A 27,625-nucleotide genomic window follows, 5' to 3' on the forward strand; every position below is an offset into this window, starting at 1 on the left:
TTCCAATAAAGTTAAAGTTAACTTTAAAACTCAAAATATCATCTAAATTGAAACAAAATACTTCCTCCAAAACATCGTCTATATTGAAACGGAGGGAGTATCATTTAGATATTTGTTGTACTGTATGTGGCTTTTATCAAATTATATAAACCAACGGTCACGATCCAGTTATAGTTTTAGCATTTCTTAACAGTATAATAAGATCAACGGCTCGTAATAGTATTAGTGAGAGAGAGTGAGCTCTAAATCGAGCCGACACTTTACCGATGAAGGAGGACGACGCCTTGCCGACGTCGGCGACGGCGAATTCGAAGAAGGAACACTCCGAATCGGTTTTGTTTGGAGGAGGTCGTTACAAGTTCTATGCGTTCGCTGCTCTCTTGCTTTTAGCCTTTTGGTCGATGTTCACCGGTACAGTCACTCTCCGGTTATCCACCGGGAATCTAAACCGGTTATCTGCAGATCTCGGAGTTCGGAACTACGATCACCTCGACGCTCTGGTGACACTTTCTTTCTTGATTTCTACCTCTTTGTTGTGTAATCGAATTTTGGAGCTGATTTCGAATTTGTGTGTTTTGTAGGAAATGGAGGAGAGGGAGAGAGTGGTGAAGCGTATGTGGGACGTGTACACTAACAGTCGTCGGATCAAGTTGCCTGAGTTTTGGCAAGAGGCATTCGTCGCTGCTTATGAAGAGCTTACTAGTGATGTTCCTGGGGTTAGAGACAATGCTATGGGAGGTTAAGGATATTACATTTTAGAGGTACTGGTCTCTGTGTTTCAATAACATGGTAGCATGTGATTTAGTAGAGATTCTGTCTTTTTAAAAAAAAAATATGTTCACTTATGAGATTTCAGATGAGTAAAAATCTCATATACTCTTAATGAGGCAAAAAGTGATCTGAGATACTCTTACGAAATCTGAAGTACTCTTTACTCTTCATGAAATAAGAGTTTTCCGATTTTGCCCTTACGTTTTTCCTCCTCAATCGGAAATTTGAATTTCGAATTTCAGGTACCAGATTTACAATTTGAATTTTGAATTTAAGTAAAACTAGAACTCAAGTTGAACCAAGTTATACCATTGTCGAATTTAGGTATCAAATTTAAAATTTGAATTTTGAATTTTAGTGAAACTAAATTTGAATTTTGAATTTTAGTGAAACTAGAAACTAAGTTGAACCAAGTTACATCATTGTCGAAGTCCATTGTGGTGTAATTATGTCCTAGTTTTACCAAGTTATACATCGAGAATGGTAAAACTGTATAACTAGGTTATAGTTTTACCAAGTTGTACATTTGTCGAGGTAAAACTTGGCAAAACTATAACCTAGTTATACAGTTTTACCAAGTTACACAAATAGTATAACTTGGTAAAACTGTTTTTGTGGGTTTGTAGTTTCACTTTCGTGCTCTATCTTGATATATACGTTTCTGGATCTTAAAAACCGAAAATATCAAAAAGCAGACTAAAGTTGACGTGGAGAATAAGCAGAGTAGTAGGTAGAGAAGAAGAAGGAAGATGTGGAAGAAAAAAAGAACAAACATCTGAGATTCAGAGAAGAACAAAAGAAAAAACAAAACAACTAAAGAAAACGAGATTCAAAGAAGAACAAAAAAAAAACACAGAGAAAAACGAGATAAAAAAACAGAGCAAACAGAAAAGATAAGAGTCGAAATAAAACAAGATAAGAAACAGAGAGAAAAACTGATTCGAAAAAGAAGAGATTTAAATGGAAAATTGAAGGAATGAAAGAGAAGAGAGAAAAACAGAGAAGAGAGAAAGACAGAGAAGAGAGAAAGAAAGAAGATGAAGAATAAAAGATAGATCTAGATCTGTAGAGATAAGGTAGAAAATTAGGTTTAATGGCATGGTCCGTAAATAAATAGATTCATTAAGGATATATTGGATTTTTTGCCAGATTTCGAATTAAAAATAAATGAAAATAAAATGAATTTCAGATGAAGAGTATCTGAGCACTTTTTTTTTCACCAAAGAGTATCTGAGCATTTGATTCATTTCAGATAGCTATAGCTTCCGGTTTGTTTCTTGCATTTTATTCCAAAATCCCACTTGTAGAAGAAGTTGGTTGGTCAGGTCATCATTCCAAAGTCATCATTCGTATGTAAATGTATTTTTTTCCGATTTTGTTGAGTGTACAATGATGGCTATGATCTCGTCTTATTACATTTTTTTTTTTTTTAATCAGAGCGCAAGGGGTTTGGGAAGAAGCTTCAAGAAGATTTTACACTAGCCAAGCAGCAAATAGCTGATGGTGATATGATATATACTGGCGACAACACGTTTACATATAAACCTATGATCATTTCTACTTGCTGAAGCCAAAAGATGATCCTATTCAATTCTATCGATTGGTAATTACATACAAATACTTTTATGATGTGCTGAAACATGGAATCTTTCTGATATACGTGTTCTTCAGTACAAAACCATTGTTGCAAATCTAATTTCTGTAATGCAAACACAACCAAAACAAAAGCACTGAGTTATACATTATCAAAGCGTTTTTTTTTTTTTGAACAAAAATACATTATCAAATCGTTAAGACAAAGTTTTTATACGCTCTGTTGTTATAAATATTCAACACTAGTAAGCAGTAAGCACTAAGTAGTAACGAAAACAACACAGCCGGAGGAAACAAAAAGAGTAAAGAGAAAAAAATTAAAATAAATGAAGTGTCCTTACTGTTCATCGGCGCAAGGACGGTGCGCCACCGCAACCTCCGGCAGATCGATAACGGAATGCACCTCATGCGGCCGCGTAGTGGAAGAACGCCAGACGCAAAACCACCACCTCTTCCATCTCCGCGCGCAAGACACTCCTCTCTGCCTCGTCACTCCCGATCTCCAACCCCCCGCCGCGCAACCGTCTCCAGCCGACGAGGAAGATCCGTTCGAGCCAACCGGGTTCATCACCGCCTTCTCAACATGGTCACTCGAGCCGAGCCCGATCTTCGCCCGCTCCTCCCTCTCCTTCTCCGGTCACCTCGCCGAGCTCGAGCGAACCCTGGAGCTCGCTTCGAATTCGTCGTCGTCGTCGACGGTTGTGGTGGTGGATAACCTGAGGGCTTATATGCAGATCATCGACGTGGCGTCGATTCTGGGGCTGGATTGCGATATCTCTGAGCATGCTTTCCAGTTGTTTAGGGATTGCTGCTCAGCTACTTGCTTGAGGAACAGAAGCGTCGAAGCCTTGGCCACTGCTTGTCTTGTTCAAGCTATTAGAGAAGCTCAGGAGCCTAGAACTCTTCAGGTAGCTACACATCCTGTTTCATTCACAATTTTATGATAGTGTCTTTGAGCTTTTGTTTGATGATAGTTTTGAACTGTTTTTGCTTATATATTTTACTCAGGCTGTGTTAGCAGCAACTTACCAACTAATGTGGACCGTTTGATATATGCAGCACTTGTTTTTAGTTCATTACCGTGAGTTTCTGTCTAATGCCTTTTCCGTTGCTTTGAACAATAGGAGATCTCCATTGCAGCCAATGTACAGCAGAAGGAAATTGGCAAGTACATCAAGATTTTAGGAGAAGCTCTACAACTAAGTCAACCTATCAACAGCAACTCTATATCTGTTCATATGCCAAGATTCTGCACCCTCCTTCAACTTAACAAATCTGCTCAGGTGTGCCCACTAAACTGATACTTCTTTGTGAAATGCATACAATGCAACCTGAAATATCTCTTTTCCCGCCTCTATTGAGTTCTGGAGTCTTTAAAGTGGCTTGTAATGACATTGTTCCCACTCGGTGTCACTAATGCTAACCATTACACCTTTGCTGATTTGTCTGTTTTCAATCTTCGTAGGAACTGGCAACACACATCGGAGAAGTGGTGATCAACAAGTGCTTCTGCACCCGTAGAAACCCTATCAGCATTTCTGCAGCTGCTATCTATCTAGCATGTCAGCTTGAAGACAAACGAAAGACGCAAGCTGAGATTTGTAAGATAACCGGATTAACGGAAGTAACCCTGCGAAAAGTGTATAAGGAGCTTCTGGAGAATTGGGACGACCTTCTCCCGTCTAACTACACACCAGCCGTCCCACCAGAGAAAGCATTCCCTACAACCACAATCTCTACAACCCGCTCAACAACTCCTAGAGCCGTGGATCCACCTGAACCGAGTTTAGCAGACAGAGACAAGCCACCGGTTAAACCCGTGGAAACATCTGATCATGCCAACCAACAACAAGAACACAAAGGCAAAGAAGAAAAGCATCCGAAATTCAGACAGCCTTGGCTGTTTGGAACTGCCAGTGTCATGAGCCCAGGGGAAATGGTAAGCGAGCCGGATAAACCTGACTTTGATAAGCAGCAGCAGCAGCTAGGGGATAAGGAAACACTGCCTACATATCTCAGACAACATAACCAATTCCCTTCGAGTTCATCTCCATCTTCAAGTATCAGCACAATCAACTGGTCATTCAGACCTTCTGGTGGTACCGGGTCCTCAAGCAGCTTGCCTGTTGTTCATCCGCCGAAACTGCCTCCGGGTTATGCTGAGATCAGAGGCAGTGGATCTCAATCAGGAAACAAGAATGCTAATAATCCACATGGAGATTAGTCATTAGTGTAACGGTAACACTCTTCACTTGGATTTGAAGTTCTTTACATATCCAATGCATGTACTCTTGTCTTTGTTCGTATGCATCTTGGCTGTAGTCGTTTCGCTATGGTCTTGTAAACATTCAGTGTCAGAAAGAGTACAAGTACAAAGTTATGCTGCCTAACCCTTTTGTGTTTGATGGATTGGGTTGTGGGCTTTTGTAGTAGCCTAATCATCTTCGTGGCCTGTTGTATATTTTTGACTTTTTTCTGGTACGCAAATTTGGAAAATAAATAAAATAGAATAAAAATATGGAAGAGTCGTGAAGGAAATTGCAAGGAATATTCCGTTTTCAAATAAGAAAACGTGTTGCATGGAATTAGTAAAACGCCAACAACCCATATTCGCTGTCTACTTTCCTTAAATATTATTTTTCTTTCGTGTAAACTATACACCGTTGATCTTATATTCAACTATTTGATCTTGTCCGTTGATTATCCCCGACTCTGTGTATAAAGATAACAGCATTGATCTCTTTGGTTACCATACCCGCTTTTTTCTTATTATTCTTTTCAATTTATCTCTTTGTGTTCATTAGATCTCTCTGCTATGTCATCGTCTTTCCGATTCAGATCGTCGGAGTTCAGCTCTCGATCCACGGATAGGACTCGTATCGGCATGGATCTAGTGGCTTCGGTTTGATTCATGCTAGAAGACGTATCGTAGCTGCTGAGAGATCTCTCAGGATCGGTTGAATAGCTGGTGATTATGTTTATCGTAGCTGGATCTGATAATTGATTTGTTTAGTTTGATTGGATTCATTGTAATATTGTTCAATTCGAATTCTCAGATCTGATCTCCGATCGCGAGGTTCCTCGTTGGATCTGTGATTTGCGTCTCGGAGATGATGAATCCGATTGGCAAGGAGGAGCGACTGGAGAAGAAGAGAGAAGATGAGGAAGATATGTGAAATGATATGAGATGATTGAAGGATGTATGAGATGTTTGTTAAGGACGATACAGCCTTTCTGATGAGAGAGGGCTTGAGTTCTGAATTAGCATCTTTGTCATCCGACCTTTGCCATGACAGGTGCGCTTGCATGGCAGGTCACAAAAAAGTTCCTTAATAAAAAAAAATAGTTTCGTGTTGTTGTGAGGGGAGTTCGCACGGGGAACATATTTTTTTAGCCCGGGTTCTCCCCCTCACCTGTGTCTTTGCATCTCGCTCTCTCGCACACACTCACTGATTCCTTTTGATCTCAAATTCACCAAAATATCTCGATACAGACATATTTTGAATGGATCCAGATCTTACTATTGAGCAGATCTGGAGTCAAACGCACGGCCTAATCCAACATACTCCATGGAGACACAGAGGTACTTTTAAATTTTAGTTTCAATTCTCCCATTCAGCTGTTTAATCCTACAACATAACATATCTAACCAACCGTCTTTAATTTTCTCATGGACAAAAAAGATTATTACTATTCAGAATTGAATTATTATTAATTAGGCTTTTGTAACAAAGAAATCATATATTGCATCTATATTTATATCACTTTACCATTACCTCGGCTCACTATTGATTTGAATTTGAAATTACTTATTACTTTCGTCTATAATAACATGTGATTTACAAGGTGTATATACCTAGGTAAAATTTGTTTGGGACAACAATTTGTACGCATTTTTATAGTGTATTGTATCTTGTTACATTTCTACCAATCTGTAAGCATACTGTAATGTATCATGTATGTTTTTTAGTGTTGCAAATGGCTTTGAAGACCTTTAAAGATTTTCCCCAGCCATGCTAAAACCTGCCCCCAAGGGAAGTTAATTTTCATGTTGTTTAAGCAGAAGGTATATAAAAGAAGTTACTTTGTTCTTTTTGTACAAATTTGTCAAAGTTCGAGCCCACAGATCTTGTTTCTAAATCTGAATATTTCATTATTTATCTCACTTAATAATGAATTTTATACTGTAATGTCTCGATTATACTTGTATTACGTCGATTTGCTCTTTGAATTAGCAATTACAGTTTTTATTGATGTTGAGTTTCACTTGCAGCATTAGTTTTAGTGGTACAATTTGATAAATTGTCAGATAATTTTATTGGTAAATATTAAAGCAAGCTGCAAATCTTGACCCATCTATCTGATGGGTTGGTGAACTCTGTCACTCAATTGTTGATGTCGTTTTTTAGGAATGTGGAGAAAGATAGGAGCAGACATGTCAAACATAGTAAGTCCATACGTTTAAACCAAGAGGTCAAGGTTAGCATTGATAGATCTGTAAGCTCAAAATGGTAGAGCTCTCGTTACGAGAGGTTGGTGGTTCGAATCCACCCAGATCTGTTTTCACCTTCTTTACATTATCTTAATTTTGAATTTACTTTGTGTTGATATATCAGTCCTTGTTCAATAAGAACATTTTTTTTTTTGGCACAAGGGAAAGAGGAACTGGTCAGGGCTGAAGCAGTGATGATGTTTACCTATATGACCTGGGTTACAAGTAAACAGTAACTCTTAACCACATACGGTCGCACAAAGAAATATGTCCATCACTATGATTATCTGGATTCTGTATACGTCTTTTGGATTTTGAACGATAAAGAAAAAAAGAAGAATAATGGTTGAGCCCTAAAGTTTATATATCATATACATAGGAATGAAGTAGGAAATGGATAATAGAAATGGACCGAATGGATTTCCATAGTTTCTCTTGTGAGCTCCATGAAGTTCACTCCGATTTACTGAGAATTTGATGATGATATCAGTCCGATTTTCTAGCTAGCTCATGTTGTGTTTTCGGTAAATGGTGTTGTCGTTGTGACTGGTGAGATAACCAGTGAATTATGTTAATTGCGCTGTGTGCTAAATTATATTCTTTTGCAGAAGAGATATAAAAAAGCTATAAATTAAGAAGCGTTAAGGGTCGGATTGATGTGACATAGTATAATTTTATGCTACTTAATAAGAGCATGATTAATGGAGAGACCCATTTGAGATTCTTAGAACATAATTTGACATTTTTTGGTTAAGAGACGTCAACTTTGTATCTTGTATTTAGAAAGATATTTTTTAGTTTTAGAACCTCACCGTAAGATATCCCATTGATCATGGTTTAACTGGTCTATTGTAAATGCTGTTGATTTAATCAAAGTTCAAAACCATATATAAATATGCTAATTATAATATTTAAACTTTAACTGCCACATAAATTTGTAAACGTCCTTTCCACGTTACTAGCATTTTTTCATTAGACCTCTTGACTCTTGAGGTGGGAATGTAATCGCTCGCGTCACGACCAAACCCATTGATCCTTCTCTCTCTCTCTCTCTCTCTCTCTCTCTCTCTCTCTCTCTCTCGATCACTAATACAAAGAGATCCGTATTATCAGGTTAGATCCTCTTTGCATTTTGATTTTAATTTTCACTCGGTTCTTGTTTCTCCATCGTACGTGTTATTGAATTGAACAAGGCTCCTACTACTCTCAAGTTTCTCTCCACTAACGAAGGTTACGTTAGCTTCAATCCTTTCATTGATCTTGTTTTTCATATAATACAAAATGCTTTATCGTTGCTAATTACTGATCTTTTGTAATAACTTCTTCGATATATTTTGTGAATCTGATCTTTGCTCTTATTGTATTAAAACTCTGTTTTTTTTTTGCGAAACCTGATTTATTTACCGTTTCTAGGTTTTGAAGCAGTCCTCTTAGAGATTAAAAGATTTTTAATCAAACATGTTTAAGGGAAGGAGTGATCACCAGCCTGAGGATGATTCTCAGCAAGATAACAAGGTACAAGAAGTTTTTCTTTTAGTATTAACATAATTTCCAAATTTCTTAAGCATCATTAGTAATAATAATAATTAATAAAACCTATACCAACATTCAGGTTAGCAAACTGAAGTGTGCGTTAGGACCGCTCTCAGGACATAGTTTAGTTTTCTGCTCTGATACTTCCTTGAGGAGATATTTGGATGCTCGTAGTTGGAATGTCGAAAACGCCAAGCAAATGATTGAGGAGACTCTTAAATGGAGATCAACTTACAAGCCTCATGAGATCCCTTGGGTAACTTCAACATCTAAAGATTTAAAAGATACGTTCTGTGTTTGTTTATTTTCTTCTCTGATTATATCCAGCATGAAGTAGCACATGAAGGTGAGACTGGAAAAGTTTCAAGAGCTAGTTTTCATGATCGTCAAGGTAGGACTGTGCTTATAATGAGACCAGGTTTACAGGTAATTTAATCGGATTTTCTGTTTATTCTTTTTTAAAATATTTTTCAAGAACTCAAATGCACATATATGTATCTCAACTAATATTTTGAATCAGAATACAACATCAGCAGAAGGTAATATCAGGCACTTGGTGTATCTTCTTGAAAACGCAATCATTAATCTTCCCAAAGAACAAGAACAAATGTCTTGGCTCATAGATTTTACTGGTTGGTCCATGGCTAATAATGCCCCCATGAAAACAACACGCGACATTATCTACATTTTACAGAATCATTACCCTGAGAGACTCGGTATGTCCTTTCTCTACAATCCTCCAAGACTCTTCCAAGCAGGCTACAAGGTACAAAAGAGTCATTACTACACAATAATATTGTCTTTTTAATAAAGTTTTTAAAAAGCTCTTTAAAGAGGCGTTTATTTACTAGGCTGTTAAGTACTTCTTGGACCCGAGAACAGTTCAAAAGGTGAACTTCGTGTACCCAAATGACAAAGCAAGTGATGAACTGATGAGATCACATTTTGATATGGAGAATCTTCCCAAGGAGTTTGGAGGAGAAGCAACACTAGAGTCAGAGCCGTGCCATAGACATAGAAAAAGAGGCAACCGCCTCAGGCCCCTTCTAAAATGCTATTTTTGGGGCCCCCTTTCCTATTGTTGTTCGGTGTAATTAGTCAAATACAATGCATGACTTCATGATTTAGCTAAATGGTTACACTAGATGATAATAATTGGTACAAAAAAAATCTCTTTAGGATAATCTATTTTATTTCCTATTCTTTTAGTTATAGATTTAGCCATTATCCTAAATTTTTACTATTAATTGTTTTTGTCTTTCTGTTGATTTTGTTCACATATATTTTACAAAAAGAATTTAACTCATTTATAATTTCCATATAATATATAAATTTATAGTTATATATTTTGTTTATCATATTTAAATTAATTTAGATATTTAATTTTATCATTTATATTTGACTTTAATTTATTTTCAATATATAAAATAACATATCATCATTTTAATTATATTTCTTTAATAAAAATAATATTTTAAAATATTAATTTATTTAATATTGAATTTAAATAAAAAATTATATCATCAATTTTGCCTTAGGCCCCAAAAACCCTGAGCACGGCACTGACTAGAGTATGATCATGAGGAATTCTCAAGACAAATGTTTGAAGACGATCTCAAAACCGCAAAGTTCTGGGGATCAGAAGAGAAACAGTATCCGCAACCAAACGGTTTCTCTCCAGCCGAAGTTGTTCCTGAGTCGACCACTTCTCTTTGCATCAGCAACTAGCTGAGAGCTGAATCTACATATAAACACATAAACAAGAAGAGAAGATTAATAAAGAGCTTATTCTCATTGATGGAAAACCAAATTAAAAAAAAAACGTGCAGATAACTAAGAAAATTAGTGAGACAAAGACTTGTTCAATGTTCTAGTTAGCTGACACGTTCCTTGTCATTAAAGTTAATGTGTGTTTGAGAATATTGTTACCATGTCTGATTGTTTTTGTGTGTTTACTAATTGAAAGATTTGAGAGTCTATCAATTTTTCTTTTAATTTAGTTATGAATTATTCGCTCAATTTATTTCTGTCTTTTTTTTTTGTCAACACTTTTTATTTATTTATTTCTGTCTATTACAAAATAAGGAATTCAAGTTAAATACTTTTAATGAAATTTAGGACCAAAGGTCGCGGGTTCGAATACTCAAACCAATTTCTAATTAATTTTCCTTTGGTTAGAGTGTTTGTCTTTGACCCAAAGGCCCTGGGTTCGAATCTCAACATTTCATTTTGGTTATAATTGGATTTAAAACACCATGGATCCATGGTGATCCCCAGATAACTATCTTCCCTTCCCACCGAGGTTGACGACGAAAGAGAACAAACAATGGTTCACAACGCCTACGACTCCTTCCAGCTCCTCACCAACTGCCCCGCCCGGATCGACGCCGTCGAATCCTACAACTCCAAGCTCTTCGCCGGATGCTACGACGGCTCCCTCCGCATCTACTCTCCCCAATCTCCCTCCTCCTCCTCTGAGCTCCGCCAAGACTCTTACGTCCTCGAGACGACCGTCTCCGGATTCTCCAAGAAACCAATCGTGGCGATGAAGGTCTTAGCTTCCAGAGAGCTGCTCCTCTCTCTCTCGGAGTCGATCGCCTTTCACAAGCTTCCTAATCTGGAGACCGTCGCTGTCATCACCAAAGCTAAAGGCGCCAATGCTTACTCTTGGGACGATCGACGTGGCTTCCTCTGCTTCTCTAGGCAGAAGAGAGTCTGCATCTTCAAGCACGACGGTACGAATTGGATTGAAAGTTTTGATTTTTATTTTTATTGAAAAAAAAAAGTTTTGATTTTTTATTGATTGAGTTTGATTTTGGTGGATGGGTTGTTATCAGGAGGAGGAGGGTTTGTGGAAGTGAGAGACTTTGGAGTTCCTGATACTGTAAAGTCCATTTCTTGGTGCGGTGAGAACATTTGCTTAGGGATTAGGAAAGAGTATGTGATTCTCAACACTGCTAATGGGACTCTCTCTGAGGTGTTTCCTTCTGGTAGAGTTGCTCCTCCTCTCGTCACTTCTCTACCTTCTGGTGAACTTCTCTTGGGGAAGGTATAAACATCTGTTGTTTGTTTGTCCCCCTTTTGTGTTTGTTTTATTAGTTTCTTTCTTTTTTTGGTACTTGGTAGGATAACATTGGAGTTTTTGTTGATCAAAACGGGAAGCTACTTCAGACTGAGAGGCTTTGCTGGTCAGAGGCTCCAACAGCTATAGTCATTCAGAACCCTTATGCAATAGCCTTGTTACCTCGACGAGTTGAGGTATGTATATAAAGCTAGTTTCGCCTTGTCTTTAGAAACGTGTTAATGAGCTTATGCGTTTTTTTTTTTTTGGATTTGTTTTGGTAGGTTCGCTTGCTGCGAAGCCCTTATCCTTTGATACAGACAGTTGTTCTCCAGAATATTCGTCACCTTGTCAAGAGCAACAATGCTGTGATTGTTGGTTTGGATAGCTCTGTTCATGCTCTCTTCCCTGTTTCTATCGGTGCTCAGGTATTCTCTCTAGCTCTGAGAATATTTGTTGTTTCTTGCTACTACTACTCATGGTTTTTCATGAATGAATATGAATATGATAGAGTTAAGTGTCTTCGCAGATTGTACAGTTAACAGCTTCTGGAAACTTTGAGGAAGCCTTAGCTCTATGCAAGTTACTCCCCCCTGAAGAGTCAAGCATAAGAGCTGCGAAAGAGAGTTCGATTCATACAAGGTATTTAAAGCTAGAACTTCAATATTTACTCATTAAGGGTACTGCTTAGTTCCATGGGTATCTTGAATTTCATATTCGTTGTCTCTTTTTTATGATACAGATTTGCTCATTATCTTTTTGAAAACGGGAGCTATGAGGAAGCCATGGAACACTTTCTGGCGTCTCAAGTAGATATAACGCATGTGCTTTCCATGTATCCGTCCATCATTCTTCCTAAAACAACAATGATTCCTCCACCAGATAAGATGGTGGACATCTCTGGGGATGAAACATCTCTGTCACGAGGCTCATCCGGATTTTCTGATGATATGGAGACTTCATCTCCTCGTTATTTTATGGAATCTGAAGGCAATGCAGCCCTTGAGTCTAAAAAAATGAGCCACAACACTCTGATGGCTCTGATAAAGTACTTGCAGAAGAAGAGACCAGGCATTATCGAGAAGGCCACTTCTGAAGGAACAGAAGAGGTCATTTCTGATGCCGTTGGCAAAACTTACGGAGCCTATGACTCTTCCAAGACTAAGAAGTCCAACAAGGTAATAAATAATAGCTGATTGAATGACTGGATGATAACATTTTTGAATAAAACTTTTGATCTGCAGGGACGTGGTACGATCTCGCTTAATTCAGGTGCGAGGGAGATGGCAGCAATTCTTGATACAGCTCTTCTCCAAGCACTTCTACACACTGGCCAGTCTGGAGCTGCTGTAGAATTATTAAAGGGTGTCAACTACTGTGACGTAAAGATTTGTGAGGAGATTCTAATGAAAAGCAAAAGTTATTCTGCTCTATTAGAATTGTTCAAGAGCAATTCGATGCACCATGAAGCCCTTAAGCTTCTTAATCAGCTCTCGGAAGAGTCCAAATCAAACCAGTCTCAAACTGAAATGAAGCAGATCTTTAGTCCTGAGTTGATCATTGAATATCTCAAGGTAGGTTTCTCTCGTTGCTATGTTTAGATACTAAGAAACAGCTGTGATATGCTAACTGCTTGTTATTTGGATTGCTCTTTGTAGCCTCTCTGCAGGACTGATCCTATGCTCGTCTTGGAGTACTCTATGCTTGTCCTGGAGAGCTGTCCAACACAAACCATCGACCTGTTTTTGTCGGGAAACATCTCGGCTGACCTTGTCAATTCGTATCTGAAGCAGCATGCTCCATACATGCAGGGTAGATATCTGGAACTTATGATGGCAATGAACGAAACCGCAGTTTCTGGGAATCTCCAAAACGAGATGGTGAGGAAACAGCACTTATTGTCAAATAGCATTTTCATTGAGCTTAAGGAAGTAACAATTTGGATGATGTTAAAACAGGTACAAATCTACCTTTCAGAAGTGCTTGACTTGCATGCTGCATTAAGCGCGCAGCAGAAATGGGACGACAAGGATCATCCTCCTGAAAGGAAAAAGCTATTGTCTGCATTAGAGAACATCTCCGGATATAATCCACAGACTTTGTTGAAGCGTCTTCCACGCGATGCTCTCTATGAAGAGCGTGCTGTTATATTGGGTAAAATGAATCAACACGAGCTTGCTTTGTCTATCTATGTTCATAAGGTAACACTTTGCTATGCCAAATGCATTTAGTTAAATATATTGTGAAACTACTATGTGATGCTTATGGCTTAACTCGTTGGTTGTTTTTTTTTTCTTATAGCTTAATGCACCTGATCTGGCGCTGGCTTACTGTGATCGTATATATGAGTCCGTATCTTTTCTACCATCTGGAAAACCGGCAAGCAACATCTACCTCACGCTGCTGCAAATCTACCTGAATCCTAAGAAAAGTGCAAAGGACTTTGCGAAACGTATTGTAGCTCTAGGATCATTCGAGAGTTCAGATACCACGAAGATGATGGAGTCTGTTTTGTCTTCAAAAGTCAAAGGAGGCAGCAGGTCCAAGAAAGTTGTTGCGATAGAAGGCGCTGAGGATATGCTGAGAGCTGGTCTCAGTAGCAGCACTGACAGCGGAAGAAGCGACGTTGATGCTGAAGTAGAGCCCATGGAAGAAGGAAACTCCACCGTTATGATTTCTGAAGTTCTTGATCTGTTGAGTCAAAGGTGGGAGAGGATCAATGGTGCACAAGCCCTCAAGCTTTTGCCTAGAGAAACTAAACTCCAGAACCTGCTCCCGTTTCTTGCACCCCTTCTTAGAAACTCAAGTGAAGCACACAGGAACTATTCAGTCATCAAGAGTTTGAGGCAGAGCGAAAACTTACAGGTATATATGTTTTGTGTTCTGGAAGCAAAAGATCTCTTTATCTTCTCTTGGATGATGAATCATAAAGGATTTATTCAGTCATAAAAGAGCATTTCTTTTATGTTGAAACAAATAGGTGAAGGAGGAACTGTACAAACATAGGAAAGGAGTGGTGCAAGTAACAAGCGATAGCATGTGTTCGTTGTGCAACAAGAAGATTGGGGCAAGCGTGTTTGCTGTTTATCCCAACGGGAAAACGTTAGTTCACTTTGTCTGCTTCAAAGATTCTCAAGGCATGAAAGCTGTTTCTAAGACATCTCATGGAAGAAGACGATGAGATGATCATATTACTGTAACTAAACACAGGTTCAAGACACTAAACCATCTTTCTTCCTTGTTTGTAAGTTTGTAAAGCTTTTTGAGCTTATTGATTATTGATGTCTGTTCTTCTTTGGTTTTGTACTTTTGTGTTTGGTTGAAAATGGCGACAGTGGTCTTGAGGATACCAGTTTGGTCTTGTTGTAAAACCCGTTTCGGTTGGAAAATAATTTATAAAAATGATTTTGTGAGTGTTTTGTTTGGTATTTTATAGAACATTATAAAATTCTTAAAATTCAATAAATATGGTGCAGTTTTTTTATTTGTTATAATCTTAACAAGCATCCTGTTGAATTCCGATCAATCAGATTTTAAATCAATTAAATAATAAGTACATCTTTTTTTTATCAAAAAATAATAAGTACATTATATCAAAGTTTAAACAAAAGCATTCAACAAAATTTTAGTGAAGATGCTCAAGTAAAAATTACATTACAGTTTCTTCTACCACAGGTCCGTCCACAAGCAATAAAAGCTTCAGAGAAAGCATGGAGGCTTGAGCAAGTAGATATCTCTAACCAACCCTTTACCCATTTTGCCTACAGCCTTTAACATCTCTATTGGATTAGTTTCCACTTCCTCTTCATCTCGTTCTCGTTTCTGTAATCAAACATTACACATTCATCTTTTCTTCTTCTATTAGAATTGTAAAGAAAGATGAGAAGTTTTTATTTGTTTACCTTTGAATTGTATTTAGTCCACGTTAAACCAACTACATCACCTCCTATATGATCATACCAGGTCTTCAAAGTCCCAAACTCTTCCTGCAGACAAACCACACAATATAAGAACCTCGATGAACTGAGTAACTTCTACTATTTTTGTTTTGATTTAGAAGTCTTGCCTGCAACCCACTCATGAAGCACTTGGTCGGCTCAAAGTCCACCATTAACTTCTTCTTAAGCTCCTCGGGGCTTCTCTTCAAATCTCCAGGTAACAAAAATGGGTTAAACGCTGTACTCGCCTTTCCACGTGCTACATGTTTCCCTGCTCAAATCATTGCCAGGGTATATTAGTTTATAAGTTTTAACGATAAAAACATAGGAGAAAGATAGAGACAGCGGGCCAAGCTTGGGACCTTGGCTAAGTTCCGAAGGAAACAGAAGATGATGTGGGTAAGGTAATTTTTCTCTATGAAGTAGAACAACTGCGTCATAGTTGTTTAAAGGTGTTCTGAAAAGGCACTGCAACATATATAGATACAATTAATATTAGTCCACATCATGTTACTTGTAAAACAAGCTCGGTGCAATGTGTTTTTAGTCTCTCTCACTCACTCACCTCCCATTGAACAGAATCACTGTGTTCTTGCGATACCAGCTTACTTAACACGTTCGCACTGCTTCGAGCATAAGCTACCAACCTTTTTTGCTCCTTTCAACAGAGAATAGTAAATTGTGAGTTAAAAGCAACAAAACAAAATACAAGTCAACGCTCAAGATGCTTTTCAATAGAAGTACTAACCGATACGTTTGGTGAAATTGATGTCCATGCATCTGATGCCTTGTCGTAAGGAGCTGCCAAGAACATGGCTGAACTTATGTTTTGTCTGTCCTCTTCATAGCCCTTTCTACTTGACATGAAGTTATCCTACAAAACCACAAAAGCATTTACTTATGGCGTTTCTAACAGATCTTATCTTAACATTAGACCCATTTTTTTTTATAAAAGGGCTCACATTGATTTCCTTCTCGTCGTTTCTGCCAAAGTCATTGTTTATGTCAACAATCAAAGGATAGAACATCCAGTCATACTCTGCTAGTAATCGCAAGAACCTGTTACACAGTCCAGCGAAAAAAAATATGTAATTTTTTTAATTGTTGGCAACACCATAACTTGATTATTTTATGTAAATGCAAAAGTGTGGTGGCGGAAAGAAACCTCAGGAATCCGTTAATTCTGGAGCAAGGAACACCAAATGGGAGAGGCGTGAGGAAGACATGTGCAACCAACAATTCAACGGCCTCTTCCGCCAAGCAACCAGAAAAGAGATGCGCAGAAACCCATCTTTTTGCAAGCCTTGAGATAGCAGACAAGGTATGAGGTTATGAAACTTCAAAGAAGCCAAAAGTAAACACATGAAGTTTAAAGCCTTTTTTACCTTGCAACTGGTGCATAAATAGGAAATCGACTTTGCAAACCATTGATCATGCTTGCATGTTGACTGCGAATGAAAAGCTTTTTGTCGGTAGAGGAAACATGCTTCCCCGGGTCTGCTCCAACTGCAACTCAGTAGACGTTCAGGAGGTTAGAATCACAGAAGCTACTTATTCAGAAATAGAAGATATGTTGAAACCAAGAGAAGAAGTCTCACTTTCTTTCTTCACCAAACTCAGGCCTCTTTCATGCAAATTTCTCAGGCGAAATGCGTAACCACCCATGAGAACATCGACATTATCCTCAGTAGCTGTGCATGGTATTCCCTTAACGTTCTGAAGGCTGTCAGTATTTTCATTTGTAAGAGATTAGATAAGAACATTCTGTAACATAATAGAATGAAGTGTTTCAAAACAGCAGTTTAACCCACTTCTCTGCAATTTGAAGGAGGAAGGCAGTTTTTGTTTTCTCAATTGCCAAATCATCCATGGGCCAGTTACCAGAACCTTCTAGCTGCATATAGCAAAAATAATTGCCAAATCATCCATGATCTCCATTGTTGGTTGGTATGCAAGATGGCATAAGTTTATGTTGACTTCGCGGATCAATTTTTTTGCAAGCCACTGGGTGAGGTTCAGGAGGGAACACAGATGTGAACCTAAGAGCTGACAAGTCACGAGGAAAATCGAATAAGAAAAATTTATCACAGACACTGCAAACACTGCAAACACTACAAAAGGGAACTACAGGAGAACAAACCTGAATCTAAAGGCTGGACGCTAGAAACCTTTAGAGGTATGCCTTGGATCTGACGCAAGCATTTTGAGAGATCTTCGTAGGCTTTAAGCAAATTTCCAGACGTAGATATTGGGTCTGAGACATAAAAAAAGCATTATTGCAGAATTAGAATGAAACCATAATGAGACATGCGTGCAATACATAGAAGAAAAGAAATGAAAAGTTTAACAATTACCTTTATCTCCATAGACCAGAGAGAAGTCAAGTTGATCAACTAACTGTACAATGTCATCAGACGAGAGTGAAAGATGCCGCTTAACGATATATTCAATAATTTGCTTCATGATAAGATGCCTTGTCCACTGCTGCGTCTCCCAGACTAAGATTATGAAATAGACAAATACTCAGCTTGCATTTACTTGAAACTTTTATTTATTAAACTCTGCCAAAAACATGTATTTATAACAGTATAACACACCTGTGCTTTCTGCTATTCTTCCATCTTTAAACCTCCTTAGCTCAGACTTGTCCCCCCAAAAGTTTCGGAATCTGAGTGCCTAGAAGAATATATACTATTTAATACGACCGAAGGAGACAAGGATGATATTAAAAAAAAATCTCTTGATGTACCTCTATCTTGTTTTCAGCATCTGGTCCAATATCAACTGTTCTAAATGCATTTTCGATAGAGCTGATAGATATGCCAATAAAAAGTGCTTCTCTGTCAAGAGCTGACAAGCCCTGTTTGAAAGACAGTTAAAATCGTTAGAATAACGTGTCTATTTTGGCTGTAATGAGAAGTAGAATTCGTAATCTGAAAGAAACGTACGCTCTCTACTTGCCAATCTTGATTAGTATTTCTCCAAACAACGCGGATCGATTTTGCTCTGTCGCCCAGTCCTTGTTTCAGCAGGCTATGCACTCTCTGCTCATAGGTTCTCCAACACTCCTTGTCCAAACAAAAACCTGATGTAGATGACACTTCTGTTTTCCTCTTCAGGTATAACCTGATATAAACTATATGTTAGGGATTGCTTACTGGAAGGAATCAAAATTAAGCACAGAAAAAATAATACTTCCACATGCACAAAACACTTTGACAAAAGTAAGAACATAACCAGCCACTTGCATCCCTAAAACACACAAATATACCACCAAGAAAAGTTTACCTTATGCAATGGTCATATTTAACAGGAAAGTCGATCTTAGTCATGAAGACCTCCTCGAATCCTCCATCTCTGAGTTTCATGCATTTAAGCGTCGAAGAAGCCTCATCTTGGAGCTGTACGGACCGAGAAAAAAATTACGTCGAAGAAGCCTCATCCTTGGATAAGATATCAGGAAAGCGAACTCAATTGGGTTATAAAAGTTTTCTCCAGGTTAAGGTACCTCTTGGAATCCAACACTGGTCATCCGGAACGCCAAATTCACAAGTGTAGATGAATCAAATATAGCAACAGGGAACAACTCTCTGTATTGCATTTTCTCCTGAAATTTTAAACGTTAACTATCAGTAATTCACAATGAGCAGGGAACACTTCTTCTATAGAAAACACCTTGCAATACTACTACTGGTCAACAAATGCAATTGCTATAAGAACACTTGACTGTAATACACGAAAAAGCTAGTGCCTACATAAGATTTTTTCGAACAGTATAAATACTTCTATCTATAAATACTTCCTTATAGGCTCAAGCTACACACCAGAATGACACTATAGACCAGTAGATTTTCTCTCTGATTGTTTCAGCAACAAATGAATCCAATAGCACCAGTGCAGAGTCATACTACTTCCCAAAAAACAAGACAGACTAACAGTAAGGTCGAAAACGCACCTCCTTCAAGACAGGGTTTTCACTCTGTGGAGGAAAAAACAGACCTCTTTCCCATAGTCTAGAAGTGGCTGCCAAACATTTTGGTTGTCCATGTTCCAAAATCAAATAACTACAAATGCAGAAAATAGACTTAAGCTGTATTAGCAGACCTATGAAATCCAGTGTCACCCTGAATATGTCCAATGCGTTTAGTGACTTGTTAATTTTTCCATGAGTTGCAAGGTATGATAATATTACAGAGATTAGAAATCCATTCAAGCAATCATGGATGTATATCGAACTTCTTTGTCTAGCCCATATCTGCACACAACCATAGACATTTAAGAACTCCAATAAACACAGGGCTAAACAATACATGTTAACTTTTTACATACCTTCAGTAATATCAAAGCATCACCCAACTCCTTCCAGCCAGAGAAAGCTTTCTTGAGAAGCTCAGAATTGTCCTCCAGAAACATGTCCTCCAATATGCTCGAGTTATAAGTCGGTGTGGGCTGAGAGACACCATCTTCAACATCACAAAAAAAAAAATCAGAATAATCAATAAAAATGATGCCTCAACATTCTTGAAAGTTGAAACAAACGGCGTACCTGCACTTACAGAACGGACGTTGTTCCTGCTCATACTCAGCTTTGCAACATTAAACAGCGAAGTTGCAGAAGGGATTATTCTCACGGAAAATCCAGGAAATTCATCAAGCTTCTTAGCTGCAAACACATTGTCAATATTTAAAAAAAAAAAAAACTCTCACTCTCTTAGCGAGAAAAAACTCAAAAGCACACCGACATGGGAACACAACTAGGACAGGCTTCCTAGCCTCGTTCTGAAATGTAGACCATTCAACCTTCTCAACAGAAGACGACGACGACGACAACAAACACTTCTTAATCACACAAAGATATAAACATCTCTTGGCATGGTATCGATGATTCATTTAATCCTTCTCATAAAAACATTCCTGCAACCACCACCCCTTCTACAGTCACACAACATCAACTTCGAAATGAATGAGCAGCAAATAGAAACTAATCTTAGGCAAGTGAACAAGAAGATCAACAGAAGCATCGGGCTTCGCCATACAACGAGTGGAGTAACTCCCGGAGAGACTAAAACCACTCGGCTTCTTGAAACTGAACTCTACTTTATCCGCACCAATGTCTCCAACGAAGCTTAATAAAGTTTCAGTTTTTGTTTTTTTCTTCAAATTGTTAACGAAAGCACTTTCTATAAAAACATTGAGATTGTGCAAACCCACCTTGAAATCGTCAGGGATTGCATCAATGGCTTTGCTAATTGACGAAACGAAATCGTCCACAGGCATCTGCCTCCATCTTTGACCAGATTCTCGATGTCTTTTAATAAGTCGTTCAATTTCAGAGTACGGGAGTCTATCACAGCATCTGCCTCCATCTTTGACCAGATTCTCGATGATTAGGGTTTAGCGTCTGAGCGAGGAAGAAGAAGAAGAAGAAGAAGAAGAAGGAACTAAAGCTTAAACCCTTCACTGCTGCTTTTCGGAGTTCATTCTTTCTTATGAAAAAACGCTGTCGTTTGATATTTTCCCGTTTCATTACTATAGTAGTCGGCCCAATTTAAGCTTCTAGGAGCCCACGGTATGTAAGCCCAGATAGTGATTAAAGGGTTAAGAACATATTACCCCCAAAGTTTTTTCATTTGATCAAAACTTTTGTACCATTAATTAATCTATCAAAATAAATTTAAATTGGATTATATTGATTCAGAAGTATATGCATGATTAATCTACGAATTTTAGTGATTGTGCCATGTTAATTATTCTGACGAGTATTATACAATTTGCCAATATAAAACATAAACTAGATAACATAAGTAACCAAGATCATCTCAAATTTGAGTAACAAAATAGTGTTTGTTTTCCAAAATAAAAAATAACATGTAACACCAAAATTACTAACGCCACTAACCTTTGTATTGAACTTATACATATTTTTTAAATCACTAAATAGTTAAAATAAGAAAAAAGGTTATTAAGCATTTTTGGTCTATGATAATTTGCTGAAGAATTGTAACGCGGGTCTGGTGTGCAAGTTCTTTCTACGGTTCAAAAGATTGCCTCACTGTCGAGTATGTTGGATATATTTATTAATGAGTCCGTTTAGATTTTAAAGATAATTACTAGATTTTGACCCGCGCGCCCGCGCGGATGTATGTTTTTGATCTGAAAATTTATGATATTATAATATTAAGATTTTAGGTTATGTAATTGTTATATTAAATATTTTATATTTATAGTCATATTAAAAGTGTATATTTTGTTAACCATATAGTTTGTTTGTGGTAGTGTATGAAATTAGAAGATGTAATGAATTTTCGAATAAAGATAGTGTCTCTAAAAAATTTCGGGTTTTGTTTATTTTTTAATCGTAAATGATGTCTTTCTTCTATTTAATTGTATTATATTTTTATCTTTTATAATATTTTTCATGTTAAACCATGTATTTCATGAAGAAGATAAAAAAGGTAAACAAACTCAACATATATATGTAATTAGAAAGTTCTATACAATAAAAAAATAGTTTTATAGATATAAAATACAAATAAATAAATAACTATGACTAAAAATTCCATATTTGAAAATGGAAAATTATCTATACATGTTTATAGAAAATACACGTCTATGATTTCAGTTTATATGAAATATTTAACATATTAAAACAGGTATGTAATATATTTTAATTTGTTTTTTTAATAATTTAATTAATATTAAAATAGATTTGGACTTGGTTTGTATCATGTTAATAGGTAATTGTCCATAAAACTAAGATTTGAAGGCCCATATTGGAAAAGTCCACTTGTGTAACCGTTTTTTCCGGGAACTGTAACAAAAATATTGTCTTTACCGATGATAAAGACACAAAAAAACCCAGTGTTTTGTTTCATATGATTCTCGGCGAGAGAAAACCTCTCTCTTTCTTCTTCGATGTACAATCACAAATGATGTTTGACAATATCAAAGTTAGATCTGCTCAAGAAAATTAGAGGAATTCTTTTACAGTTCGATCGAAATAGTTTATGGAAGGTAATATCTGTAACCCTAATTCAAGTTTTCAATTACAACCACAGTTTTTTTTTCTGTCGATCGGTCAGGTTCTTCAAGTTTTTGAAGTCAATTTTCTTCTGTAAATGCAGATGTAAGCCTCGATCGGCCAGATATTGTCACGGTTCAAGACCATACACAGATTTTATCGATTTGTTTTGGGATCTTGCTTCTTCAAGCAGCCCAGAATGTCGACAAGCAGAGAGAAACTCCAGAATCAATCATCTTGCGGAAATACTCAATCGCTTCTTTGGCTCATCCGTTTTGTCCACAACCAACATATATCAACGATATGATTAAGATTGAACAGGTACGGTGGAAACAGGGGCTGGAAACAGGGGCCGTTTCTTAATTCTATAAATTGAATATTTCCTTCGCAATTGAGATGGTGAGTTTCTGAAATTTGAAGCAGATTAGTTCTTATTGAATGATGACTTGAGGAAATCGAGGTTATCCGCGCAAAGAGATCTGAAACTAATTAGACAACAAAAAGGTTAATAATCTATACTCATTTTTTCTTTTATTCCATGTTTTGATATTAATCTGAAACCTTGTAAAGAGAATATCGAGAACTAAAATTTAATTTTTAGGATATCTTTGCATATGACGCTGAAGTGGTTTTTATGTATCTGAAAAAGAGCTGAAGCAATTAAAAGACTGTGTTGCCTTCTACATATAAATAAAATGGTAAAAATATTATTGAAATGATTGAGTCAGTTCAAATTTGCTTATTCTTATAATCTAATGTTTGTTTTGTTACTATTCTTATCATTTATTTCTTTTTCAGGCAACAAAAACATGGAATACAAAGATCTGGTGTTTCATGCTTCTATGAAGATCAACTTCTGATGTGTATATAAAAGATAAGCCCATTCGGAAATCTCTGTCTTGTCGTACATTAATATAGATTTTGATCTCAATATTTGTATATAATAAACTGTTAATTAATGTCTTATAGTTTTGCTACACAGAAAAAGTACACGTACGAATAAGGATGAAAATGATGCAAAGTCCAACCAAAACCTTGCAGTTTGAAGATAAGTCCCTAAGTGTTTATATCTTTCGTTGTCTTAACAATGAGTTACTCTGTGTAACTGAAATGTAGTGAGTAAATATATTAAGATGTTTACAATTGCTGTGTAGTTTGTGCAGTGTCCTCTTTAGAGGACAAAGCTTTTTTTTTATTCAGTCAAGACATGGGAGACAGGACACAACATCAAGTCAATACGTAAGTAATTTTATGTTGCTAATCTGACGTATTCAGATGCCTTTGTTTATTAAATGTTTTGATTTCGTTATAGAATGACAATAAGATTGTTGTCCAAGCTTTATTTGATTTTGACGATAACATATAATTAAATAATGAGTTAATATATTAATGTTTACAATTGCTGTGTAGTTTGTGCAGTGGGATCTTTAGAGTACGAAGCTTGTTTACTTCAGTCAAGACATGGGAGACAGACACAACCCTGCTTAATACGTAAGCAAGTAAGTCCATTTTAGTAATAGGTTCAATAGAAACAGGTTCCATTTAGGCATGGAACCGAAACTGATAGTTAGGAGATGATATTGTGAAGTGTTTTCTTTTATGATGGAGTGTTTATTGTTCTGAAAAACAACGGAAAATAAGAAGTACCGAAAAACAATAAAAATTGTTTGTAGAATGATCTGAAAATATCGAAAATTAGAAGATAGTGTGCTTAGTTTTGATTGTGATTCGGGAAATACTCCATAAGCATGTCTTGTTTGTAAAGCTTTCCAACCTGCATTTGAAAAGAAGTAAACAGATGACTTATCTACGCATATTTAAATGACAAAAGCTATGTAAAGAATACCAACTTAGGAAAAAAAAATACCTAGTCACAAAAACTATTCTAGGTTAGCAAAAACTTCTTTGAAGACAACATTTGTAGTTTTTTTTTTGAGGTTTACCATCTTTGTGGACAGTTAGAATTTTCAATCTTTTTTTTGAAGTGACCCTAGAAACAGCCACGAAGAGTTGTCCATGTGAAAACACAGGTCTTGGTAGAAAAATACCAACCTCGGATAGGGATTGTTTTAGATCGCAGAATGAATGTTGCTATTGATCGTAGAATGAATGATATATATAGATAGATAGGTGATAGGTAAATATAAATTAATTAATATAAAACTTGATGAGCAAGTTGTCGAAGATAAGGAATATATTAAATATTCGAATATTTTTAAAGATTTTTGTGGTTACAATTTTGATCACGTTATTAGGAAGGTTTAAATGAATGATTTCGAAAATTTAATTGTAATAAATGATCCTATATTATCGTGATTAGCAAGTATGTTGATATCTATTATAGATGTGATACCTTAAATTTAGGGGATTATTATGTTAAGTATTAAAGATATGTATTGACTCTTATAGTAGTTAGTTGATTTGTTTAATTTAAATTGGTATTATCCGATATATTGTTTAAATATCCAATTTATTTGGGATTGACAGGTGCAAGGAAGATCTTCATAAATCTTAATCAAATATTTGAAAGGTTAGTTTTCTTATCTGAGTAATATTGTAATTAATTAATAAGAAAACCGGTTTATCGCAACTCTAAATTGAATTTGATAAACCAACTGGTTTTTGATTGTAATATCTTAGATATAATAACCAAAAGATTGGCATATGTAGTATAAGCCAAATATTGACATATTTTGACTTTTAGAAAAGAATTTTTATAATGTTTCAAATTTTGTTTTGTAGAGAACAGTTTATGACTAAACCCGACCTTCCTCACATGTTATGGTCATCTGGTTAAAGCTGGTTAGATAAATGGTAAATAGGCCCAACTCTTAGTAAATTTACATTAAGATAATGTAGCCCATTGATAATTAGTATGAAAAAAACGTGATGGGCTGGTCTTATGTCGTGTAATACAAATGGACAAATAAGAAAAGTTCTGTGATTAAAACCAGTGGCATTCAGTTGTAAATAATAAAGTAAAGTCAGGGTAAATTCTCATTTGTACTTCACTTTTAATAGGATAGATGGTTATTGTTTTATTACATAGATGCATTTTTTGGTCGGCTACAAAGAACTATATGAGGTAAATTACTAGTAGTTTTTTTGGAGATCATATTAAATTAGTAATATGAATGACTTAAGTTATATAAAAGACAATTGGTCGTCAAACACCATAAAAATACAATAGTGATAGAAAAAGAAAGAAAACCGTAGGTATATGCCGTGTATCTTGTTATTAAATTACTCTAGTTTTGGCATGCATGCACAACAATTACATTGCACCATGATTTTATATATACCAAGTGATGTACTTCAGTTCGCTACTTATAAAATACATGCAAATGGAGGGTGTAGATTAGAATAAGATAAGAAGTCACGTGAGTGAAGAAACATGACAAGGAAATGTGAAATTACAAAGTGGAACACTTAGTGTGTCTTGGGGTAATCGTTAGGTTTGGTGTTCCAAGAACCAAATTGTCAAAGTGTGAGAGAGAGAGAAGCATATTTTGGGAAAGCGGTGTGGTCGTCTCAATTGAACCAAGAAAACATCAATCTCAAGACCGATCTGATTCTCTTTGTTCCCTCCTCTCTGGGTCTCTTGGTGTTGTTTAAATCTTTATATTCATCATACTCTCTCCAGTTACACGTATTTTTGTCCGTTCATGTTTGGCGGCACACGTCCTCCAACAAGATGTTTTTAATCTTAAAATTTTTTTTTTTTGATAACTCTGGTATCTGGGCAGCTATATTTCCAACTATCCCCCGAGAAGGATCCAGCGCTCGGCAGGCAGTACAGCTGTACTTCCTTTACCACCAAGCTACGAACGCTTGATTAAAACTTATTTTTTTTTGTTTACGTACTACATACTTGGTTGATGGGCGAATTTAAAAAGACTAGTTGATGACACCACATTTATGTTAAAAGTTCCACATGGTGGTAAATAAGATGTGTATGTATCTAATATCTTAGATATCACACTAAGCATAATAATTAAGTTTATACATTGAATCTTCTTCTTTGAATATTTTTTTTTTGAAACATCTTCTTTGAAATTTTTATATGTTGATTTTTCTTCTTTGAAAAGAAAAAAATGTTGATTTTTTTGGTAGGCAATGAAAATGTTGACTGTTAATTTGAAAAAGATCGAGATATATATATATATATATATATATATATATAAACTTAATATGTTGTAGTAAAATGATCCATGTTAGATTCGGGTTAATTATGGGCTTCCAACTTAAAACCAATTGGCAATTAGTGGATTGGTCCTAACCCTTTATATAGTAGTAGAATATTTCTTATATTTCCGATGGATATTTCTCATCAATACCCTCCCTCACGCTCAGACATCTAGGTCTGAAGCGTGGATAATGTGGGAATAACATCCACAGAGGGCCCAACATCGGTATAGTAGTAGTTGTAGTAAATTAGGTCAAAGGATCTTGTCGCTCTGATACCATGTTAGATTCGGGTTAATTATGGGTTTCACACTTAAAACCAATTGGCAATTAGTGGATTGTCCCTAACCTTTTATATAGTAGTAGATTATTTCTTATATTTCCGATGTGGGATATTTTTCATCAATACCCTCCCTCACGCTCAGACATCTAGGTCTGAAACGTGGACAATGTGGGAAACATCGGTGTAGTAGTAGTTGTAGTAAATTAGGTCAAAGGATCTTATCGCTCTGATACCATGTTAGATTCGGGTTAATTATAGGCTTCACACTTAAAACCAATTGGCAATTAGTGGATTGGTCCTAACCCTTTATATAGTAGTAGAATATTTCTTATATTTCCGATGTGGGATATTTCTCATCAATAATCCAAAATCGACATACTACGTCCAAACATTATTAAAGTTCGGCAAAAAACGTTTTTGAGGGAATGTGTCAAAAAAGATTATCATCACAAATATAATACGTAGCTTAATTATATTATGAATTGTAAATCCAAATTTTTAAAATTGTAATTTTCAGGTCAGAATTAACCGTTGTTATATACCCCACAGTAACAGTTCAAAAACTTACTTCATGATCTGATTTTTGTTCTTCCATTATAAGTCTATATACCCTTTTGATCAAACTGTTTCCCGCTTAGATCAAACTCAACTGTTTTACGTCGTGTAAAACTATGGGCAAAAACAACATAGACCTGATCCAAATAAAAGAAATGAAGATAAATGATAAAGAAAATTAAAAAAAAAAACA

The 27,625-nt window shown here is 36.3% G+C and overlaps 4 protein-coding genes, 2 long non-coding RNA genes and 1 pseudogene across 9 annotated transcripts; 6 read left to right on the top strand and 1 right to left on the bottom strand.

Moving 5' to 3' along the window:
* The first annotated feature begins 51 nt into the window (after positions 1 to 51).
* LOC108849914 (uncharacterized) lies at positions 52 to 2,533 on the top strand. Its single transcript, XM_018623520.2, has 3 exons — positions 52 to 500; positions 582 to 761; positions 2,209 to 2,533. Exons 1-2 carry the CDS (start codon positions 267 to 269, stop codon positions 741 to 743), a joined length of 396 nt encoding a protein of 131 aa, XP_018479022.1. The 5' UTR covers positions 52 to 266; the 3' UTR covers positions 744 to 761; positions 2,209 to 2,533.
* Positions 2,534 to 2,600: 67 nt separating this feature from the next.
* Positions 2,601 to 6,618, top strand: LOC108854452 (plant-specific TFIIB-related protein 1). Of its 4 annotated transcripts, XM_057009629.1 has the most exons (6): positions 2,601 to 3,272; positions 3,489 to 3,647; positions 3,830 to 5,332; positions 5,421 to 5,660; positions 5,896 to 5,947; positions 6,335 to 6,618. In XM_057009629.1, exons 1-3 carry the CDS (start codon positions 2,691 to 2,693, stop codon positions 4,586 to 4,588), a joined length of 1,500 nt encoding a protein of 499 aa, XP_056865609.1. In that variant the 5' UTR covers positions 2,601 to 2,690; the 3' UTR covers positions 4,589 to 5,332; positions 5,421 to 5,660; positions 5,896 to 5,947; positions 6,335 to 6,618. The 4 variants fall into 4 exon arrangements, with proteins under 4 accessions (XP_056865609.1, XP_056865607.1, XP_056865608.1 ...); XM_057009627.1 differs by having other exon boundaries at positions 5,421 to 5,947; XM_057009628.1 differs by having other exon boundaries at positions 5,896 to 6,618.
* A 145-nt stretch (positions 6,619 to 6,763) lies between these two features.
* On the top strand, positions 6,764 to 9,630 carry LOC108852832 (uncharacterized). Its single transcript, XM_018626311.2, has 6 exons — positions 6,764 to 8,086; positions 8,270 to 8,371; positions 8,469 to 8,645; positions 8,717 to 8,815; positions 8,910 to 9,155; positions 9,241 to 9,630. Exons 2-6 carry the CDS (start codon positions 8,315 to 8,317, stop codon positions 9,481 to 9,483), a joined length of 822 nt encoding a protein of 273 aa, XP_018481813.1. The 5' UTR covers positions 6,764 to 8,086; positions 8,270 to 8,314; the 3' UTR covers positions 9,484 to 9,630.
* A 1,018-nt stretch (positions 9,631 to 10,648) lies between these two features.
* Positions 10,649 to 14,867, top strand: LOC108854547 (vacuolar sorting protein 39). The gene is made up of 11 exons (XM_018628139.2): positions 10,649 to 11,124; positions 11,227 to 11,438; positions 11,516 to 11,647; positions 11,735 to 11,878; positions 11,980 to 12,092; positions 12,193 to 12,628; positions 12,695 to 13,024; positions 13,109 to 13,330; positions 13,409 to 13,651; positions 13,752 to 14,315; positions 14,431 to 14,867. Exons 1-11 carry the CDS (start codon positions 10,716 to 10,718, stop codon positions 14,629 to 14,631), a joined length of 3,006 nt encoding a protein of 1,001 aa, XP_018483641.2. The 5' UTR covers positions 10,649 to 10,715; the 3' UTR covers positions 14,632 to 14,867.
* A 99-nt stretch (positions 14,868 to 14,966) lies between these two features.
* Positions 14,967 to 20,868, bottom strand: LOC108849916 (uncharacterized; annotated as a pseudogene).
* Positions 20,869 to 22,231: 1,363 nt separating this feature from the next.
* LOC130510424 (uncharacterized) lies at positions 22,232 to 23,289 on the top strand. Its single transcript, XR_008944069.1, has 5 exons — positions 22,232 to 22,402; positions 22,513 to 22,730; positions 22,833 to 22,913; positions 23,011 to 23,107; positions 23,208 to 23,289. It is a non-coding gene; the product is annotated as an uncharacterized LOC130510424 (long non-coding RNA).
* A 100-nt stretch (positions 23,290 to 23,389) lies between these two features.
* On the top strand, positions 23,390 to 25,407 carry LOC108852971 (uncharacterized). The gene is made up of 4 exons (XR_001949637.2): positions 23,390 to 23,648; positions 23,820 to 23,908; positions 24,897 to 24,939; positions 25,152 to 25,407. It is a non-coding gene; the product is annotated as an uncharacterized LOC108852971 (long non-coding RNA).
* Positions 25,408 to 27,625: the final 2,218 nt, after the last annotated feature.

The sequence above is a fragment of the Raphanus sativus genome, chromosome 4 (genome assembly GCF_000801105.2).
Source record: "Raphanus sativus cultivar WK10039 chromosome 4, ASM80110v3, whole genome shotgun sequence".
In the NCBI taxonomy this organism is placed as follows: domain Eukaryota; kingdom Viridiplantae; phylum Streptophyta; class Magnoliopsida; order Brassicales; family Brassicaceae; genus Raphanus; species Raphanus sativus.